General features: G+C 41.5%; 1 protein-coding gene and 1 pseudogene across 6 annotated transcripts in view; both read right to left on the bottom strand.

Annotated features, from left to right (window-relative positions):
- Positions 1-12,498: 12,498 nt before the first annotated feature.
- CDC42SE2 (CDC42 small effector 2) overlaps positions 12,499-22,213 on the bottom strand; it is a 100,281-nt gene continuing 90,566 nt past the window's right edge. For all 5 annotated transcript variants that reach the window (XM_090131945.1, XM_090131946.1, XM_090131944.1 and 2 more), the window contains 2 exons: positions 13,610-13,727; positions 12,499-13,200 (listed from right to left, as the gene is read on the bottom strand). In XM_090131945.1, coding sequence (XP_089988071.1) covers positions 13,629-13,727 — 99 coding nt within the window. In that variant the 3' untranslated portion in view covers positions 12,499-13,200; positions 13,610-13,628. The remainder of the gene's footprint in view (positions 13,201-13,609; positions 13,728-22,213) is intronic.
- LOC149912951 (uncharacterized) lies at positions 13,735-21,928 on the bottom strand (annotated as a pseudogene). Its single transcript, XR_016461984.1, has 2 exons — positions 19,107-21,928; positions 13,735-19,067 (listed from the first exon to the last, which is right to left on the bottom strand). The product of XR_016461984.1 is annotated as an uncharacterized LOC149912951 (transcript).

Raw genomic sequence — 22,213 nt, 5'->3', positions numbered from 1 at the left:
ACACCTAGAAGTAATACTAGTAATATTTTATCTCTTGCATTGTTAATTCAGATTTCCCTGGATGGCATGTAGTGACTGTCTCTACCTGTGTAGAGCCTATCTACTGAATGGGGTCCTCAGTCTCAGCTGGAGCCCTTTAACCATTATACAAAAAATAGTCCAAGGGGCTACATGAGTGATTTTGCAGACACCCTAAAACCCTTCTCCTTCTGAGGCATCTTAATGCACATTTACTTAACAAGAATGACATTATAGATGCAGTTTGAAGATTGTTGCTAAAATATTTCTCTGTTCTGTGCACTGACTATCCCTCAGGTAATCCATTGTTTGTGCACACTGACAAGTCAGAACGGCAGCCTACTATTCTGGCAGGGTTTGAAAGTTCAGTTGGTTTAAGCAGTTAGGGAAGACTTATAGGAGCTGAGCCTTCAGAAGCATACCAAACTCATTATTAGCTTTTGATACTAAGCTCTTGTATTTTGTCCCAGCTTTTAAAAGGAAAGGAAAAGTAAAAAAACTCTCATAAATGTTAGAATAATCTGACCTAGCTCAGAGTTGTGTACAATTAGACAGACATACCCTCTGTTCCTCTCTCAGATTCGTCCTTCTCTTCCTCCAGTCTCTGGAACTGTCAACAAGAAGTTTCATTTCAAAGTAACTGTCTCTTATCAATTTGCTCTCATTTTGGAGCCAGTGCTATTCTTAACTCTACAAGACTGTTGCAGATACTTGTCAGCACCATTAATTGAAAGTGTAAGTAAAGAACAATAAAAGAAAGGGAAAAAAGAACAAATCCAAGACTACAGTTCTCTCATGAGGTATTTTTCTGGTCCTCTGGCTCCTCATTTGATACTGCTAAGGGCGTACATGTCAGTGAATTCTTGCTACTCTGCCCAAGAAATCCACAGAAGTTACAACTCTTCCAGATAATGTCTATAATTGGGATTATCTGGTATACAGTAATACTGGCAGCTATCAGCCTCAGACTGCATGAGAATCATAGAATCACAAAACAGCTTGTGTTGGAAGGGACATTAAAATCATCCAGTTCCAGCCCCTTGCCATGGGCAGGTCTGCCACCCACCAGCTCAGGCTACCAGGGCCCCATCCAGCCTGGCCCTGACCACTTCCAGGGATGAGGACATATACAGCTTCTCTGGGCAGCCTGTGCCAATGTCTCACATTACATAATCTCTGTGTAAAGAATTTCCTTCTATCATCTAACCTAAATCTCCTCTCTTTTATTTTTATTTTACAAGGATCACATGCATGTGTTTTTTACTGCATTTATTGCTGTGAGTCATGGAAAAGAAATGAATGGGTGCTCCAGTACATTGTTCAAACTATAACATTCTAGTTCCAATTGGCAATAATTGCTCACTTGTATATACATATCATATATAACTTATCCTCATGGGTGAATATCTCAGCCCCAGAAGGTGTCCCAAATAGAAGAACACCAAATACAGGCATGTTGTGGCTTAACCCAGCGGGCGGCTGAACACAACGCAGTTTTTTGCTCACTGTCCCACATACCAGTGGGATGGGGAGAAAATAAGGAGGAAAAAAAAAAGAAGAAAAAAAAAAAAAAGAAGAAAAAAAGAAAAAGAAGAATTGATAGGTTGAGAAGGGGAAAAAAAAAAAAAAAAAAAAAAAGAAGTAATGATTTATATATATATATATATATATATACAAAACAAGTGATGCACAAAGCAATTGCTGACTATCCACCCAGCCAGACCCAAGCAGTGGCAGTCCCCTGGCCAACTTCCCTCAATTTGGCATTTTTTTCACATGATGCCATATGGTAGAATATCCCATTGGACAGTTTAGGTAAGCTGTTCTGGTTCTGTCCCCACTGGCAAATACAAGCTGCAAGCTGCTTTCAGCCCCAGTTTCTCCTTAGCTGTGACTGGGCTAAGTGTTTGATGCAACCATGTGAGGGCTGACTGCATTGTGCCGCGTGTACTTGATCTTATGAGGTGTTTTGCTGCAGCACTGCTTCCTCATCTCTTAAAACTCCTACCTAAAGAGCCCAAACTACAAAAAGAAAATAATTGATTGATTGTATGCTCAGGAGTTTGTTTTGCAGTTGGCATCTTTCTACCACTGCTGTGGTAGAATTGCTAGCAATTACAAGCAATTACTGCGGAAGAATGCTTGAGGAAAATAAAAATGTATTCTGTGCAAATGCTCAAAATTCAGGAGCAAAGCAGTATCCACAGTGCTATTGCCTGGTCAGTGCTCTGTCTTGGACTCCAGGCTATAAAACCAAAACCTCATTTTCCCCAGATCTTTCTTGAAGTGTCTAACCACTTCTCAAGCACTAAAGAAAAACACCTTTAGGAGGGGTAATTTTCACCCATAAACTTCTAGCCTTGGTGTGCACTAGGTCCTGAGCTGTCTGATCCCAGACTCCAGAGAAGCTGACCCAAATGAGATAAAAAGCTCTGGAAATACTTCTGACACCTGAGACCAGGACACTAGCAGTTAAAATACTTCTGCAGAGTATCTTTTACCACGTACTTAATTACCACCATGAAAAAGCTGCATGATACAAGCTAGAATTACGGAACATTTGCCAAACTCTGGAGGATATTACTCCTGATAGCTATGGCATGAATCTGTACATGCAGCTCCTTGGTCACGTTTTATGCAAGGACGTGGACTGATTTTATGGGCGTAGGAAGAGCATGGGAGTGAGTTTTATTTATTATATACTATCTTTATTATCCCTTTCCTTCAGGGAGAAGAGGCCTCACCTCTGTGATAAATTAATGCTGTCTCATCTCGTTTCTCTCACAGCAGTTCAGAGCTGATGAACTTTTTCAAAGGTAGTACCAGGAGCACAGGCTGAGAACTGGGCATGGGTATGTACATGCTGCTTCATCTGTTCACAGTATTCTTGGACAGTGTTATGCACTCTTTTTTTTTTCTTCATGTGTGATCTTATTTTTTAATGGCTTTAGACTATCAAAAGACCAACAGCCAAATACTTGGTGAGAAATGAAGTTGCCTTAAATCTCACTTCTAAGATAACCCCCCTAAAGTTGCAGTGCTCTGCAATGGCACGACAGCAAAGTCATGGGAGAAGGAAAAGCGCATTTTTGCCTAGATTTATTTGTTTCTATTTTTCTTTTACTTGGAACAATAAGCAATATTCTTGCTTACTCATCTGAAGGGCCCGGTGCAGAAACTGGGGCAGCTCCCTGCCTCCAGGGCTTCCTCAGGGCCCTACCCCAACATGCTGCTTGCTGGAGACCTCCTAGTCTTGGCATCCAGTCTGTAGTGAGGCTGGTAGCATGGCCTTGGAGGGAAGCAAGATCTCAGTCAGCAGGAATCAGGACAGCCAACAGCTTGGAGGATTTGTTCTGTGCCATATTTTGAAAACAATATGGCTTAGCCTTCACTAGCCCACCGGGTATGAAAGAGGGTATTGTCTGCTCATATGTCTCCCAAAGATGCCTGGTGCAAGGTAAGGATTAGCTGCAAGGAACTACTGCCAAACAGTCACAGGGGCCTGTGCAGCAGGAATGGCACAGGACCTGTAAGCACGTCTGCAGGGAAACAAACTCCTGGCCTATGTAGCAAGATGAGGGCAACCTGTTGGGGCTCCTGCATGGGCTAGATGTCGTGTTGAGAGACATGGTTCAGTGAGAACTATTGGTGATAGGTGGACGGTTGGACTGGATGATCTTGTAAGTCTTTTCCAACCTTGGTGATTCTAAGATCCTGCAACTGAATCCTTCAGTTCATTAGCAGGTACTGCTGTGTCATTCAGTTTAGTCACCTATGCACCAAACACCCCCCTCACCCCTTTCCTTCAGGAGACTGCCACAGTGTTCAAAGCCTGTCTGGTTTTCTTTCAGCTACCAGAAACTCACACATGTCACTTTGCCTATTATCTTCCTTAAGTCATGATGCTGACAGCTATCTGTCAGACCAGGAGGAGTTGACATCTACACCAAAGTATCCCTTCCATCTTGGACCACCTATTTGTCCACACCAGAGGCATTTCTCATTTTCCTCTGTCTAGACAGGCTTAACTGAACAAAGAAAGCTGGTGGAGCCTGCAAGTGCAGAAGCTGCCGAACATTTATTGGTCTCAAGAACTGCTGCAAAAGCATGCTTGCATTTTCAGGCTTTTCTCCTGAGAAGCATGCTTGACCATGGAGCAGCCAGGCAGCCACACTGCAGGGTCCTGGTCCTGAAGCACACACTTCCTTGTACACTTCGACCTCCAGTGAGGCTGGGGCTTTGCTGCTGTTCCCCATAACCTGTGTGTGCAATCTACTTGCTGCCTTAAGAGCCACAACCAACTAAAGCTACTATGAACTTTGCATTTAATCTTAGAAGCAAAATGGTAAGACCTAAGGAATTCAGCTTGAATGATGGTAATGGTGCTATGTTTAAAAGCGTTCCTCTTTATCTCATACATAATGAACCTCATATATATATATATATATGAGGTTCTCATATAAACCTCATAGATAAGGAACACAACAGAGTGTTTCTGATACTTCTGTTCTTAGATATATTATATTAGTGACAATGTAGAATCTTTGAGACTGTCTGAGGGGCTGGCATGGTGTTGTGAACAACCTTTCTTACAGCCACGTGCAAGCACATTCACAGACTGACAGAAGAGATATTTGCTGAAACTGTGCAAGTTGCATATCAGAGACCTCCATCTCTTGCCAAGAGCTGGTGGGACAGGCCAGTGTGCGCATAAGATACTGTGGGTTTGGTGTTTGTTTGTGGCAGGGTTTCAAAAACAATTTTTTTTTTTTTTTGTTAATTTGGGAAAGCTCAGCAGCTCTGCAGTTGTATTGGGTTCACATGGCAAGGTTCTGATAGCAGAGGGTTGCAGGGGTCCTCTGTGAGCAGAGCCCAGCAAGGCTCTATATCAGTGTAGAGCTACAACTGCTCCAAAGGGATGTACTGATGCCAGAGCTGAGCCATGGGCAACACTGTGCTCTGGGAGAGCAGATCTAAGAGGGAAAACAGCTATACAACAGCATCTGGGAGAGAGGGGTGAGAAATGGGAGAGAAGTGGGCTTGCAAGCACCAAGGTCAGTCCAGGAGAGCAGCAGGAGCTTGAGGCACAGAGCAGTACCTGAAGGGTGGGCTCCACAGTACAGAGCTGTGTTGGAGCAGTGCTGGAGCTGCAGCCTGTGGGAAACCCATGAAGGATCAGTTGGTAAGGATGGCATCCTGTGGGAGGAACCCTTGCGGAGCAGGGACAGAGTGTGACCATGGTGGAATGACAGAGGTGAAACGTTATGGACTGGCAGCACCCTGTGCTGTTCAGGCAGAGGAGGTAGGAGAGGGCAGATAAGGGGAAAGTGTTTTAAGTTTGCTTTTTGTTCTCACTGCTCTGGTATGTTATCAGAAACACTCAACACATCACACTAAACTCCCTATGCTGAGTCTGTTTTGCCCACAGCTGTAGCTGATGAGCTATCTCCCTGTCTTTATCCCAACCCATGAGCCCTTTTCACTGTATTTTCTCCTCTTCTGTGGAGGAAGAGCAATGAGAGGTCAGTGCAGTGGAGCTGAGTCACCCATTGGTGTGACACCAACCCAGCCACAAGGCCTGCAGCATGAACGCAAGGTACATCTCACGATCTGAGCTGTTGGTAGCAGCAGAAATATGCAGGCTCCCTTCTGGTCTTCTCTTCCTCCGCAGGTGCTGTTCATAGGAGCCACAAGAAGAACTATTATTTCCCCTGACTGGGCAAGGTCCTTGGTCTTTCTTCTTATGGTTTGGCATATCATGTTACTAACAGTGGCTGTCAGAATACAGATTTCATTCCGATGTTTTTTTTAAGTCAACATTTGTGCTAGAAGGTTGCACGTGAAGCAGGAGCGCAGAAGTGAAAGGTTCTCTCTTTTCTCACTGGTATCCTAAGTGCTCTTACTGATATAAATTAGCAATGTGAAAGCAGCTTGCAAAGGAAGATGACTACTGATGAGACAAATTGTGCCCTGCCCTGGCTTACTTACTGAAGTATCTGCAAAAGTAGATTATTTCGTTCAAACTAGTGAAGCTTTTTAACATGAGGGAGATGATTCTTTTTACTTTTCTCTCTTTTTTTTCTTATTTTGTGGTAATTGCTTGAAGCAATGGAGAACTCTCTTGTTACCCTGCTGACCCTAAGGCAGCCTTATCTTCCTGGATACAGAACACTGGAAAGTGACAAGGCAATTACTACATGAAAAAGATATTAGCTAATTTACATAGTAATTAATAATAAATTGGTTTCTCCTTTTTAAAGTGTTCTTCTGCTCCTCACTAGAAAGCTCTGAAGTAACCCTTCAGTAAGCACACCTCACTCAGTAAGAGTGAGGTGAGGACATCGTCTGGGATGCCTGTCACTTGATGTAGTGCTGCAAAAGCATGAGGCTGCTCTGCTCCTGTCCTTCAGAGAATTTTAACTCTTGACCAAATAATAGGAAACTGCAAATGCTACTTTAAGAGCATTCAGGGGTAGTTTTCCTGTTTTCCTGTGTTTTTATTTCAAGCATTACTTCAATTCATTAGCTCCTTCTGTGTATTCCTGATAACTTGTGAATCTGGCTATGGTTCCATTAGTACTGAGAGGATTAAGACCAACCTCAAAAGGGAAAAATGCAGATAAAGTCTTAGGAAACAGTTTTCATAAAGCTAAAACCTTAAGTAATACACACTGAAAGAACAAAAATGTATATAATGTGTACAACTAATTTGGCCAAAAAGTCATGCAGAGCAAAAAGTAAGGCAATGAAATCCTGGACCATGCAAATATATTCTTAGTTCTGTAAAATCCCTAAAACTTTTTGCAATCCTCAGGTTCTGTATCACCTCAGCCTCATTAGAAAAGTCTATTCTCAGACACAGGTGCGTTTATCTCAAAACATTTGATGTAGGGTTCTGAATTGGAAAATAGTTTGTAGCAGCCCAGTGTGCTGTGAAACTGGTTTTACGCTGAGACAACAAGCAATCCAGTGCAGATGCCCAAGCAGCATGCCCAGTGCCTACTTTCCAGTTACTTTCCAAATACTTATCACAACTTTTTAAACATCTTGTGATGGGAATGTCATGACTACTAATGTCAGCGGGGAAGAGAGGATGGGGGCATGCACATGTTGGACAGAATCTCCTACTTTCTGAAGCATAAATTTAGCTGACTGAAGAAGAATCCTGTGAATAGAAGCAACGTGTAACTCTGATTGGATGAGCACTTGGGTGGGCACTTAGTGTGTTCTGTTGACATGTAGGGAAATGGAAAATTACAGGAGGAAGCTTAGAGATGTATATAAGGGATGTTAGAACCTGCAATAAAGGATTTGGATTGTTCAGACATCTGAGTCTGTGCCTTCAATCGCTGGATTGTTCAGACATCTGAGTCTGTGCCTTCAATCGCTGCATGATACATGGAGACATAGGTTCCAAAAAGTGGGATTAACTTCTCTGTAGAAATATCACAAGCTCTTTTACTTGGCTCAGTGAAGTTTTTCTTCCTTCAGAAAGTTTGGTGCTTTTCCATAGTGGGGTTAGCTATCAATGCTCCACAGAAAAAGACATCTTCTGATCTCATGCCACTCACTCTCAGCTTTATTCTCTATAAAAAACTGACCTAGAATAAGACTAAGATATTAAATAGAAAACCACAAAAACAACAACAAAAACACCTTTAGGTTAGCTCCCAATGCAGTCAGCTGAACACTCACAGAGAAAATAGATGGAACTAGTCCTATTCAGTCTTCCTGGCACACATTTGAACAGCTTGTATTGCACTGGTGCAGCTAGAACATCATTTTCATTGAATCACAGAAGGGCTTGAGTTGGAGGGATCCTCAAGAATCATCAAGTTCCAACCCCTATGCCAGAGGCAGGGTTACCAATCTCTAGATAAAGCACTAGATCAGACTGCCCAGGGCCCCATCCATCCTGGCCTTGAACGCCTGCATGGACAGGACATCCACAAACTCTCTGGGCAACCTGTTCCAGCACCTCATCTCAGTGAAAAATGTCTCCCTGCCATTTAATCAAAATCTTCTCTAGTTTATAACCATTCTCCCCTGTCCTATCACTATTATCTCTTGTAAAAAGTTGATTTTCCTCCTGTTCATAATCTCCCTTTAAATGCTGGAAGGCCTCATAGTCTTCTCTTCTCCAGACTGAACAAGCCCAGCTCCTTCAGCCCTTACTCATAGGTGTGTGGAGGGGTGGGTTGGGAAGCAGGGCCACCTTGGGAATGTTGGGGACATGGTGACTTTGTGGGGATTCAAGATAATCAAGTGGTTGCTGAGTTCTGTCCAATGAGGAGGTTGGCGGGAAAAAACAGGCGGTTTCAGGGAATTCTGCATTGTCATGGTGACAGCTTTTGCCCAGTGATCGGATACGCACGGCGATAGGTTATGCGCGGGCTCGTATAACCAACCGTACGCGGCCAGGGGTACTTGTTGGTGTACATATTGCTGTGTTAACTCATTAAAGTTGGACTTCGCTGCTAACTCATATCAAGTCATCACTGAGTTCCACAATCCCGCTCCCGCAGAGGTGCTCCAGCCCTCTGATCATCTTAGTGGCTCTCCTCTGCACCCTCTCCAAAAGCTCCACATCTTTCCTATGTTGGGGGCCCCAGACCTAGACTCAGTACTCCAGATGAAACCTCATGAGGTCAGAATAGAGGGGGACAATAACCTCCCTTACCCTGGTGCAATCCAGGATTCAGTTGGCCTTCTGGCCTGCAAGTGTGCACTGCTGGTGCATGTTAAGTTTTTCATCTACCAGGACCCTAAGTCTTTCTCAGCAGGGCTACTCTCAAGGAGATCTTCTATCATTCTGTCTGGGATTACCCCCGAACAAAAGTGCAAAACCTTGCACTTTGCTTTGTTGAACCTCATTATGTTCACATCAGCCCACTTTTCAAGCTTTTCAAGTCCATCTAGATGTTATGCATTCCTTTTGCTGTGTCAGCTGTACTGCTCAGCTTGTGTCATCAGCAAATTTGCTGAGGGTACACCTGATCCCATCATCTGTGTCACTGATAAAAATGTTGAAGAGTCCCAAGAAGGACCCCTGAAAGACACCATTTATTAGTGGCCTCCACCTGGACACAGAGCCATTGACCAAAATCTTCTGTCTATGGCCTTCCAACCAATTCCTTATCCACTAAATAGTGACAGTGGTCCAGGTCAAAGGCCTTGCACAAGTTCAGGTAAATGACATCATTTGCTTTCCCTTTGTCCACCAATGCCGTCACTCCATCATAGAAGGCCACTAGATTGGTCAGGCCCTTGATGCCATGTTGGCTGTCTTGGATCACCCACTTGTCCCTTATGTGACTTAACATGAGTTCCAGAAGGATGTGGTCCATGATCTTCTCAAGCACAGAGGTGAGGCTCAGTGGCCTGTAGTTCACCAGATCTTCCTTCCTTCATGTCTTATAAATGGGAGTGATGTTTCCCTTTTTCCAGTCACTTGGTACTTTGCCTGACAGCCACAACTTTTCAAATACGATGGAGAGAGTCTAGGCAACCACATCAGCCAGCTCCCCTAGTACCCTGGGATGCATGGATGCATGTCATCTGGCCCCATAAACTTGTACACACACAGTCTCGTGAGGCAGCCTCAGACTTGCGCTGCCCTTACAGTGGGGGGGAGTTTGCTCCCCCAGTTCCCACCAAGAGGTTCAGAGATGTGAGGTTCAGGGATTATTTTCAATAATTTAATGTCACAGTCACTGTATGTGAATGTACAATCAGGTCTACTTATATGCTTGCACATTATCATTAGAAATGCTGGATTCAATTAAATATTTGACAAATGGCTAGCAGCACATATCTTTAAATTATTTATTCAAGCATCTGTATAGCTGATTTAGTAATGTTAAGTGATGATATGAATAAGTAGACACAGGTGGCTTTGTGTTTCATGCCATAAGTACAGGGTAAACCAATGTGTTTTTTTCTTCTGAATACTGCAAGTGCACACACACTTCTTCCTTTCATTACATAGACTTTTCAAATAAGCTTAAATAAAAAATATTTTAGTATCTGCATACATATTCATACAATTGAGACTTATAAAGTTGTTTTGCCTCATCGTGTATTTTGTTATTTTCAAGGAATCTAGCCAGTTATACATTTGCAGTAGTGACTCAATAATTTTTTTTTTAGTAAACAAGTATTGGTTTTAAATTGAGACAGGGGAGGTTTAAGTTAGATATTAGGAGGAAATTTTTCGCAGTGGGCAGTGACACACTGGAACAGGTTGCCTAAAGAGGTTGTGGATGCTCCATCCCTGGAGACATTCAAGGCCAGGCTGGATGTGGCTCTGGGCAGCCTGGTTTAGTGGCAGGGGGGTTGAAACTAGATGATCATTATAGTCCCTTTCAATCCAGGCCATTCTATGATTCTATTATATGATTCTATGATGATTCTATGACTTTTTTGTGTGTGTGCATTATTTTATCTATTTATTTATTTATTTCCCCAGTTATCATACCACTGCAGTGTATAGTGCTTGCTGGATCCAAGACTATTCTCAGAGATTTGGCTGCTAATGTCAACCCTTCTCATTTAAAAAATGATAAAAGGACTCATCTAACTCATGCTTTAGGCATCTAAACAGAGTTAAGACCAAGTTTGCAGAAACTGTCTCCCTTTGAGAGGATTGTTGAATTAAATTACCTGCTTTCCTAGGTTAACCTCTTAACATTTTAACATTGAAAAAAAGAAAGAATAAAGGTAAAAAAAAGAACAGCCTAGTTAATTATCATTGCCTCATAGTTTTATCCTGAGATTTCTTTCCCTTCAGAACTCATTTTTTACAAACTGGCAATTTCAAAAACTTGTAACAAGATGATTCAGTGTCAGCCTTCAAAATAAGTTAGTATGAATAAGTAGAAAATTGGTGCTTAACTTTGAGATTATCAGATAAAAAGTAAATGAACTGAAACAAATACAGAGTAGACAATACTGTGCCTTACAGGGATATTTAATGCAGATTTGGATATTACTATAATCACGTGTATAATTAGTCTATGATCTCCACTGTAAAGTATTCTGCATAACAATTGATAAAGAAACATACACATCACTTCTGCTGTTAAAAGGAAAAACTACTAATCAAATAATGGATTAATCCACTTGACAACAAAACGGTCAAGATATATGATAAAAAAACACAAAGAGCCTTACCAATCACCTATTACCCATACTAAGAATTTATCCTGAGAATTTTTACCACAAATTTGTAAGCTGCAGTTGTTTTCTAATGTAAATGTAACTTACAAAAAAAGAAAAAGGTAGGCCACCAACTGAAAGGAAACATTTATTGAATCAATGTCAGTATTTTCCTCTTAATATCTACAAGCCAATACTGAACTGACTTTTTTCAAGAATGAATGTGATGTACAAAAAAAAGTATGTCTGTTATAAAAATATGTTAATTTTTTTTTCTGGTAAACTGAAAACATTTTGACAAGTGCAAGATCATTTTGGCAAGCAAATTTAAGCTGCTGTTAACGATGTCAAAGTTCAAATCATTTTCTAATCATTGTGTATTTAAGACTCATTGATTTACACGGCACTGGAAATGCTGATTCCTAAAAAAAATCACTTCATTGCCATGTGTTTATGTACCCAGAGAACTGAACGTCTTGATCTTCTGTCATCATGAGTCAGTACCTTCATCAATGAAGACTAAGCAGCCTAACTGGAGCTATTCAACCAGATAACTGATATCTACCACAGAAATACTACTGAGGGGAAACAAACTACCTCCACCGTGCATTTGGTGTGGTGTTTGTGAACTGAGAGAAGAGTAGGTAGGTTCATATATTTTTGAATTAGTCTAACAGTTGTTGCAATGTGAAATCAGGGAAAACATGGAAAAAGAGTAGAGAATCACTTATGACAGCAGTCTGTATTTATAAGCACGTGCATGCTTATGCACAAAAATGGATCTGACTAGGCTCACTTCCGCCTTCTTGGAATGATTTTTTCCACATAAAAAAATAACTCAAGCAGGACTAGCATCACTGACTTTTTCCAAACTATCAGCAAGAAGGAAAACAAACCATTTACAGAGATAATCAGAAAACAGTGCAATATTAAAATACAAGTTTCACAACATGTGAAAGAAACATGCTTTGGAACCTGAGCAAAAGGCTTTTTACTGACTTAGTAAAAAGTCACCCTGTATGTTGTTTTCACTGGCATCTGTTCTGCCAGATTAGTATGTTGCTCTTAGCAACTTCCATGGCCCCTAAATATTTAGTACACAGAAACAGCCAACTACTTAGAGAGAGAGGTCTACTAAACGTTTTAGCTAATACTGCAGGCAGTCTGACATGCTGCCACTGGAAATGACCATTCAGCCTAAAATTAAGAAAAAATGTAAAAAGAAAAAGAAGCAGTCAAACATGATGCTTTCTAAATAGTCTAAAGCGCTTCCACCACACTTAGATACAGTACTACACTGGTTTACCGAACATTTACAACAAATGCCTTATGAATGCAAGCTTTCTCTTTATTATTTCAAGACCCATTGGATAAAAACTAAAAGACATAATTCTGAAGCAGCTAAGTTACAAGTCCTTTTTCAGAAACAGGCATGACTTGTGACACAGCGTAATTTTTCACCAGCAACAGTATCATCAGTCTGCAATACACAGTTTTTTTTTCTGGCACCAAACAGGCCACCATACAAAGCAACCTCACAAAGCATGCAGTCATCTACTCTGCTGATTTTGTAAGAAATAATCACTTGTGCTTGCAGGTCCCAGACCTTTCAAAAATTGATATGAACAATGAGTGATTAAAAACATTACTGGAAATCAATCATTTCTAAATTACATGAGTGGAGAAGAAGATTTAAAGAATAAAAAGCAACATGATGCTGTGCATTAGTATTTGTGAGGGGTGACGGAAACTAAGGCTGGTGCTTTGATTTGCCTTAAAACAAACAACAACCTAAAAACAACCCTAAAAAGCTCCAAGTCCATGGTACTGGTAGAGGCCAAAGTGTGCATGCCATTGAAAGGCACAGTTGGACCAATCTGAAAAATGGCATCATCAGAGCAGAGCAGCAACTTTTCACAAAGGGTGAACAATAAGCCATTACTTCTCTCTTTTCATGAACACAGAAAGCAGTCACCAAGGCAAAAGAGAGGACACAGGAGAGAAGATGTACGAACTCACAGAAACCTGGAACACAGAAAACATGTTAAACTTAAATTTTGAACCTTTTGAGTGACCATTCTACCATAATGTCAGTATTCAATGATTTAACACCATATTTAATTTGGTTAATTAAATTACTGAACCGTTGTAAAAATGTTACTATCATCAAATTCTTCTTTGATGTGTTACACAACTAACTTTACTTGCAAAGATCTGTAGACATCGGGATGCAGTCAGGACAATCTCTTGGTCATTATATAAAAAAAACCAAACAAACATGATCACACAGTACTGCTTTTTAAAAATCAGAAGTGCATTTTAAAGTCATGCATCATAAGGCACACAGCTATTTATAGGGAGATAACTGTGGCATGTGAGAGAATGTTCCTCCCTACTAATCTAATAATGCCAAAAAGTAGAGAGCAATACTTACTAGAAAGATATCCCCAAGGTTATCCTGCTTTTGTATCTACAAGTTGCATCTGAACATTTGCAGACAAGCCACCTCCATAGCCTCCCTTGGATTGCATTTGATTCTGAATTGAGCTCACCTGGAGGATAAAGAGTAAATGAAGCAAAGAGAACAAGACAGGCAGTTAGAAATGAACTGTGGTATTTTCTTGCTTCCAGTTTTCTTTTTGGATTGGTTTTCAAGAGCTCTTTTATACCATTAAAGCTACATTACTTTTGCGTGAGAACATAGGCAGTGCAGGCTTGCTGGAATTTTTGGTTCTTAAGGTAGCTCAGCAGGAGAGACTAACGAACTGGTCTGATGTAGAAGTTTTTCCTCACTCCCAAAGAAAACTGGCTAATTCAGGTTTTCACTGAACCATGCGATCAAGAAAATTTATCAAATCTTGTACTGGTATCTAACTCCACTCCACCTGACAAGCTGCAATTTAGTTTGTTATATGAGAAACAATATTTGTCAAGTATGATAAACCAGTGAGGTTAGCACCATTAAATTAAAAAGTAGAATAGACAACTTATAAAACATTAGGATAATACCTACAGTACATGAGTAACTTCAGATAATAATAATAAAAAATGCTTTTAAAACCAAACAAGAGCTTGTGGTGTATGGAAAATTTCTTACTTATCCATTTATGCAAAAGCATGTCCCACTTCACTTCCTCCATATAATTCCTGTAACTGGCAAAGTATTTAAATCATACTGAACCTATCAATTAGTCTAGAAACAACTTATTTAAAGGAATCGCTTTCATTACTTTTATCAGCATAAGAAAGAGAATCTGTAGTTCTTTTCTGCTGTGAAGAAGGCACATTAATTATTTCTCAACTGCAGGAAGACAACTCCAACCTTACAGTCTTACAGATTTTCTGTCCGCACACCAGAGCAGACAGTCTCACTCCAATTTATAGGAGGGAGATGAGGTTCTTTTAATATCCATATACCCAGCGTGAGATTAAGAAACAACGGTTCATATGTTAGTCCAACCAGTTTATTATAAATCCTACTCAGGGAGACGGGGAAGGGAAGGAGGGCGATAGAAAAGATAGGAAAGAAGCAAGAATTGCGTAAAGCGGGGACAGTCACCACCAGGATCCAGCAGCGGTCCCGCTGCACGCCGCTTTGAAGGTCTGAGGCAGGAGCGGCAGAGGGGAGAGCAGCAGCGTGGCCGGCCTTGGGCAGCAAGCAGGCAGCAGGAGGCAGTCGCAGAGCCAGTCTGGGGGGGAAGCAGCAGGACTCGGGTAGCGGGCCCAGGAGAGTCCGTCAGTATGCAGGCATCCCGTAGTGAGGAATCTGATGGCAGACACCTTTGTTCTTCTTCAGCATTGTGGTAGAGTGCAGAGCAAGTCAAGAGCGAGAGAGGCAAGTCGTGAGGCTTCTCATGGCAGAAACCTCTGTTCTTCTTCATGAGGAATCTGTTGCCAGAAAACCTCTTGTTCTTCTTCATGAGGAATCTGGTGCCAGAAAACCTCAGTTCTTCACAATTGTAGGTCCCCATTTTATCCTTCTTCTCTTTCTGCCTATGTGACATCCCCGGGTGCTTGACCAAGAGTCATGTGAGTACCTCCTGAGATGGCCATCTTCCTTGAGATAAGCCCACACAAAAGACCGCTTCAGGGCCATTAAGCTGCAGTTTATCTCTCTCACTGCCCCTGGCCTTGTCCATCTGTGTCCCTCAGACAAAGGATTTCTCAACCTTTGCGCAGGACTTGCTGGGACTTGTTCATCTGTGTCCCCTAACAAGCTTTGAGACAATGATGATGTAAAATAATATCTTACACCACCTCATGACTCAAAGGTTGCTTTAAAATGGGACACAGATGATCCATGATGGTGAGAAAAGGATAGCAAGCATAAGGCTAAAGAAGGGAGGGTGGCAGGGAATCAAAGGATTCGTACAGTCATTACAAAATATTTTGCAGGCTAGGCCCTGATGTGCTTGACTTCCCCATCAGTAGAGGAGGTTAAAGAGTACATAGATGATACAACACATTGCATAAGAGATGGAACCATACAAGAAACAAACTTAAGAGCTGCAACAGCACACAATATCAACTTGCCATGGACACCATCTTGTGACTCTTCAGGACTGGTGACACGAATATTACATAATGAATTGACAATAACCATACATTTAACAATAACCAATAACAAATAAATATAACAAATAGAGGTACAACATTACCACCCACAACAACATAGTACTTTTGCAACTAAAATACAAATTGTAATCAAGAGGTATATTCAGCATTCTAGCATGATCAAATTTTCAATATTTCTGTCACAAATTACACACACAAATTATTAGAGTCCTTTCTGTATTCAGTCAAGATCCACAGGAGTGCTCTGTAAAATGAGACACCGACTTGCCCTTTTTTGGGTCTTTGTTAATATGATTAAAAAATGAAGAGAACAATCCAGCAAGTGTTAATTTTATACTCCTTTTTCGGGGTGTCCTTAGCCTTCCAAGGATATTTGTTAAGGGATTCCATTAAGGTTAGGGAAAATGGCCTCAGGTTAGCTGAGCCAATCGACACAGGCTGGCCCGGGAGATAAGTGTTTCCCTTTGTTGTGAGCTTTCTAATGCATCCACCCTTCACCACCCCCACCCCGCTCACCTAGGAGGGGCGACGACATCAGGTTTCTGGCTTGGATAGCCATTCAGGTTCCCTGGGAGAGGCCCTAGGACCTGGGGTTTTGCTTTCCTCAATATTCTCGAGCTTTTGTTCTGGCCACCACTTAACTAATCTGTTCAACCTGATTTGGGTAATCCATTCATCAGACCTCGTGGAACACCTTTTAGCCAGCCAAGTGTCCAGAGACACTTACATTTATGATCAATGTTCCACCTACCAGTTTTTACTGGCACTGAGGCCCTTCCAGACCCACTGAGCTTTGGGCTAGGTGGCCTGGGAGCAAGGCTGACCGCTGCAAGTCTTACTTCTCTTGGTTCAAATTTACTAGAGGAAGAAGAAACTACCGGCCCATATTTTCTCCCATAGTTAATTAACTCTTGGGCAACCTCCCCACACGTCCATACTTTGCATCCTGACTACAGATGGTTGGGGGTTACAGTTTCTTCTAACACTGCCCAGGTTCTTTCTCCCTGAGACACAGCTTGTATCCTTGCTTGTAATTGTATGCCTATGGGTTTCAATGATGCTGGAAGCCCTCTAATTAAAGGGGTCATCCTCTCAGGATCAACGGGCATCATCATGGGTGATTCATGATGTGGTTGCAGCTTTCTATCATACATCAGTTGGAGACAAACAGCCTTGTAATTGATCAGTTGTTCCAGTAATGGCAAGAAGGTCTCCTCTTTCTAAAGAGTTGAGAACACTTGCCCAATAGGCAGCCCTTTGTGTTAATGACCAGGGAGCACGATTGTTACCGGTAGTTAGAAATACTCCTGGTCCCCAATAACCTTCTGCTTCCTTTTCTGTCAACAGAATCTGGTCGCCACCAGTGAGACTAACCCTCCATATATATTCTGTTTCTGACTCCTTTGGAGAGTGGCTAAAGTATTTTTTCAGTTTTGCTAGCTCGGTGGCCGAGAACGGAATTTCCTTAACATTCATTTGAGGACCTAGATCCTCGCTGTTATTGAAAGTATATTCGGTTTTTATCAAAGGATGCAATGGGACTATTGGGGTTTCTAATTTGTCTAGTCTTTCCTTTATTTCTTGTAGCTCCTCCTGAGGAAAAGTTTTTTTCTTGAGGCAAACTGTGGGTGACATTATCGCTAGTATCCTTACATGTTAACAGTTCCTTGAAAGCCATCTGCAACAAAACCAAATTATGTTTCTCTCTTTCTAACTGTTCCTCAAGATTAACTACTTGATTCTGCAGAGTTTTCACCAATTCTTGTGTAACTCCAACCAACTCCTGTAGTACTTGTATGGTTTGGAGTTCTGCCAAATGCTTTTCATTTCGGAACTCGACAGCAGCTTTTAAAGAAGCCCGGAGTACGGCACAAACGAACGACTTTCCTTTTCTAGCTCGTGTACGAGCCTCATTCTGTAAAACACTAATGCGGTCCGAAACACTCTGCAAATTATGCCAATTTTGGCGTGCCAAGTCCACCCCTGATAAAGAGAGACAAGCACCATGCTTTTTTAAAAGGTCAAATAACAAATCTTCACTTTTCATAGTGGCAATACTGTCACTCATTTCTTAATACAATGAAAGATCTACACTAAGGCAGGAGAAGGTACATGTGTTCAAAAGCTCAGTTACTCTTTACCACTCCTCCCAAGGAGGTAAACCACATCTAAACAAATGCAAATGCTCCAATCACGCCTCCCTTTTCTTGAGGGGAGCACACAAGGACAAGAGGCTAAAACAACACCTATTAGGTTTCAGTGTGAGGAAAAAAACCGTAAACACCACAGCTAAGTTAGAATTCACTCCTTGTAACTCCAGGAGGTGCACACAACTCAAACCACTCCTCCCTTTCTTTGGGGAGAGCACAAAAATGCGAAGAAGCTAAAGCAACACTTTTTAGGTTTCAATAATATAAATAGAAACTTCTTGGAGAGGCACACACGTTTAAGTCACAAAATATCACTTCCCCAAGAGGCGCACAAAAAAAAGGCTCAAATTTTGTACTTCAATTACAAGAAAACTGCAGAGATGTCTTCCCAACGAGGCACACACATATTAAACAATAAGCAAGTATTCAAAATACGTCCCTGAGAGGTACAGACATAAAAAGCAAGGTTTCAGAATGCAGAGCAGTCTTCCTGAAGAAGGACTCATGTCTAAATTTTCAATAATGTTGCTCCTTGCAACTCCAGAAGGTACACACAGAGAAGTTTCAAACTATATCTGAAAGGACAAGACTCTCACAGCGGGTATCCTGCCGACTACGCCAATAAAAAATGTCTCACTCCAATTTATAGGAGGGAGATGAGGTTTTTTTAATATCCATATACCCAGTGTGAGATTAAGAAACAACGGTTCATATGTTAGTCCAACCAGTTTATTATAAATCCTACTCAGGGAGATGGGGAAGGGAAGGAGGGCGATAGAAAAGATAGGAAAGAAGCAAGAATCGCATAAAGCGGGGATAGTCACCACCAGGATCCAGCAGCGGTCCCGCTGCACGCCGCTTTGAAGGTCCGAGGCAGGAGCGGCAGGGGGGAGAGCAGCAGCGTGGCCGGCCTTGGGCAGCAAGCAGGCAGCAGGAGGCAGTCACAGAGCCAGTCTGGGGGGAAGCAGCAGGACTCGGGTAGCGGGCCCAGGAGAGTCCGTCAGTATGCAGGCATCCCGTAGTGAGGAATCTGATGGCAGACACCTTTGTTCTTCTTCAGCATTGTGGTAGAGCGCAGAGCAAGTCAAGAGCGAGAGAGGCAGGTCGTGAGGCTTCTCATGGCAGAAACCTCTGTTCTTCTTCATGAGGAATCTGTTGCCAGAAAACCTCTTGTTCTTCTTCATGAGGAATCTGGTGCCAGAAAACCTTAGTTCTTCACAATTGTAGGTCCCCATTTTATCCTTCTTCTCTTTCTGCCTATGTGACATCCCCGGGTGCTTGACCAAGAGTCATGTGAGTACCTCCTGAGATGGCCATCTTCCTTGAGATAAGCCCACACAAAAGACCGCTTCAGGGCCATTAAGCTGCAGTTTATCTCTCTCTCACTGCCCCTGGCCTTGTCCATCTGGCCCCTGGCCATGTCCTTCAGACAAAGGATTTCTCAACCTTTGCGCAGGACTTGCTGGGACTTGTTCATCTGTGTCCCCTAACAAGCTTTGAGACAATGATGATGTAAAATAATCTTACAAGCATATGTAACAACTACACAATAAGCACATACGTGCATTTAAGGCTACAGCTTCTGAAAACGAACTTGCATCAAGGAGCCTGTAGGGTGCCACTTGCAATTATTTCATGCACAGCTCCTTCACAGAGTCCTCAGAACAACACGGGAAAGACTTATTTGTCCAGTGTGTGGATTTCATACAGCTAAGCAGCATGCATAATATTTTCCCCATCTATAAAAGTATATTCTTTTTCACAGCTAAGCAAAACAAATGCATGCATACAAAATGAATCAGCACGGCTTTTTGCTGCATGCTGTTTCTCAAATCAGCGTGAAAAAGGTGTCTAAAATGGATCTTTGTCTTTGACAATACTCTGTCAAAAGTATTATGTATTGCAGTGCTGACCAAAAAAAACTGTGTTTTTTTTTTTTTAATGCACTGAAGCAGCACAGTATTTTTTACCTTGGTGCCTTGCTTGCAAAGGTGAAGCAGCTGTTGCAAAGCAGTGTTATACTAAATTTTTCCTGCAGGGCTACATATTTAGAGCCAATACTCGAGCACGTCTGACATCACTGACTCAGTGAAAGAGAGTGCTACAATAGTCATAGGGTGTTTGAAAATTTTTGCATCTAACCAAGTTGATCATCTTCTTCATCTGGCATGTTCTGTTGGTCATTAGAACAAAAGAAATGTGAATGTTATTTTCTCCAGAATATATCCAATCTACATGTCAGTGTATGCACAACTTACAGACTGGAAGTATTTAATCTGAATGACCTCCGGCTCTAGAGAAAAAGAGCTGGAAACTATTTTCAGGGTATGTTACTTTCCAGACAGACAACTTATTATCACAGAAACATAGAATCACAAAGGTTGGAAAAAACCTCCAAGATCATCCAGTCCAACCTATCACCAATATTTCCCACTAAACCATGACACTCAGTACAATGCCTAAACATTTCTTGAACACCTCCAGAGTCAGCGACTCCACCACCTCCTAGAGCAACCCATTCCAGTGCCTGACCACTCTCTCAGAGAATTATTTCCTAAGGTTCAATCTGAATCTCCCCTGGTGCAACCTGAGGCCATGCCCTCTAGACCTATCACTAGTTTCATGGGAGAAGAGGACAATCCCCAGCCCACTACAACCTTCTTCTGATAGTTGTTTAGAGCCCTAATCCTGAGCCTCCTCTTCACCAGACTGAACAATCCCAGCTCCCTCAGATGCTCCTCATAAGGCTTGTGTTCCAGACCCCTTCCGGCTTTGCTGCCCTTCTCTGAACAAACAACTTGCCTACATTCCTTCGAAACTATAGAGGAATCAACACAAACTCCAAGGCGGAAGTGTAGATTTTACTCTAACCTTTAGAAGAAAGACTCAGAAATCTCTCTGGTACTGGAATGATACATACAGACATTTTTAGGAGTGCATTAGGAGCTATCACTCTAAAATACAGAGGCTGTGGATATAAAGAGTCTCCTTGATTCAGTGGATACTTTATGTGTTAAAACTTACATGCGAGAAATGTAATACTAAAAACTGTCAAAAAAGCCAGGTCTAGTAATCCACCTTACAAGGTAGTACTCCTTCTGAAGCACTTTCCTTTTGAGGCAGCCTGAACTACAAGAACAAGCTTTTTTTTCTTTTTTTCCCCCTAAAAAGATGCCACTCAGATGACATAAAGCAATGTTCTTGTGTTTGTTTGTTTGCTTGTTTTTTTCCTCTTACATGTAATTAGGTAGGATAAGGATTGAAAGGTTTTGCAAGGAAAAGAGGATTGCACCGATTAGATATCATAAAATATGCTGTGTGCTTTTCCACCTCATTATATTCTTTCTTTCTTTTTTTCCCCATATGCTCACTTTCAGAATCAGGAAATAGCACAGATGGTCCTTGAGGAAAAATTACAAGAAGGAAGGAATATGCAAAATTAAAGGCTAAACTGAGGAATACAATGACAAAAAATAAAGTAGGAGACTCCACTGAGCAATACAAAGATTAAAACAAAATAGTAGAAAAGTGATAGACATGAGAAAGTAAGAGTTCACTGCTGTTAAAATTTACATTTCACAAATGAGCAAGGCTCTTAACAAGGAAGGCAAAAAAGCTAAGAATTTCAGTAACCAGGATACTACTGCACTCAGAAGTACAAGGGAATAAAGAACAACTCTGATGAAGAAAAGGCACAGATGAGCTACTTACTGAAGAATCAAACTTATATGGAAAAAGCTGATAAAACTGGAGGAGGCTCACAAAGGAGTATAATGCCTATATTATAGAGGATGTTAAACAAGTGGAAATGCCACCATGACCTTGGGGATAGAATTATAAAGAATAAGCAAGGAGACTGGATACAATTTTACCCCAGTAAATCATCAAAGAAGAGGTAGAAAAAGAGATGAGGTTAGAACTGGAGATTTCTGCTCCTAAAGATTATTTTTTGCATACAGTCTCTTTCTTTTATTAGAAAATATTCCTCTGGCCATTGCTGCAGCACATTATCCAAATTGGGGAGAAAAAAAAAAAAAAAAAAAGTGAAAGTGAAAGTGAAAGTGAAAGATATGCTCAGTTATAAATGTTCAAAATGGAAAAGTCTATGTAGCAACAGCAATCATTAAATATTATCTGGAGATGAACTAAACATACAAGGCAAGGCTGAGGGCAAGCGGGGGAAAGGTTGATGTGAAAGAGCAAAGCTTCAGGCAGCCACCACAAAGCTCCCAAGAGATAGTTCAGATGTGAGAATGAAGAAGGTTCGCACACAGGAGAGAGAAAACATTTAAAGAGCAAACAGCCATGCTTCT

Source organism: Phasianus colchicus, chromosome Z, assembly GCF_987193195.1.
Source record: "Phasianus colchicus chromosome Z, bPhaCol1.hap1.1, whole genome shotgun sequence".
Lineage (NCBI taxonomy): Eukaryota > Metazoa > Chordata > Aves > Galliformes > Phasianidae > Phasianus > Phasianus colchicus.
This window is presented reverse-complemented; position numbering and strand designations above follow the sequence as displayed.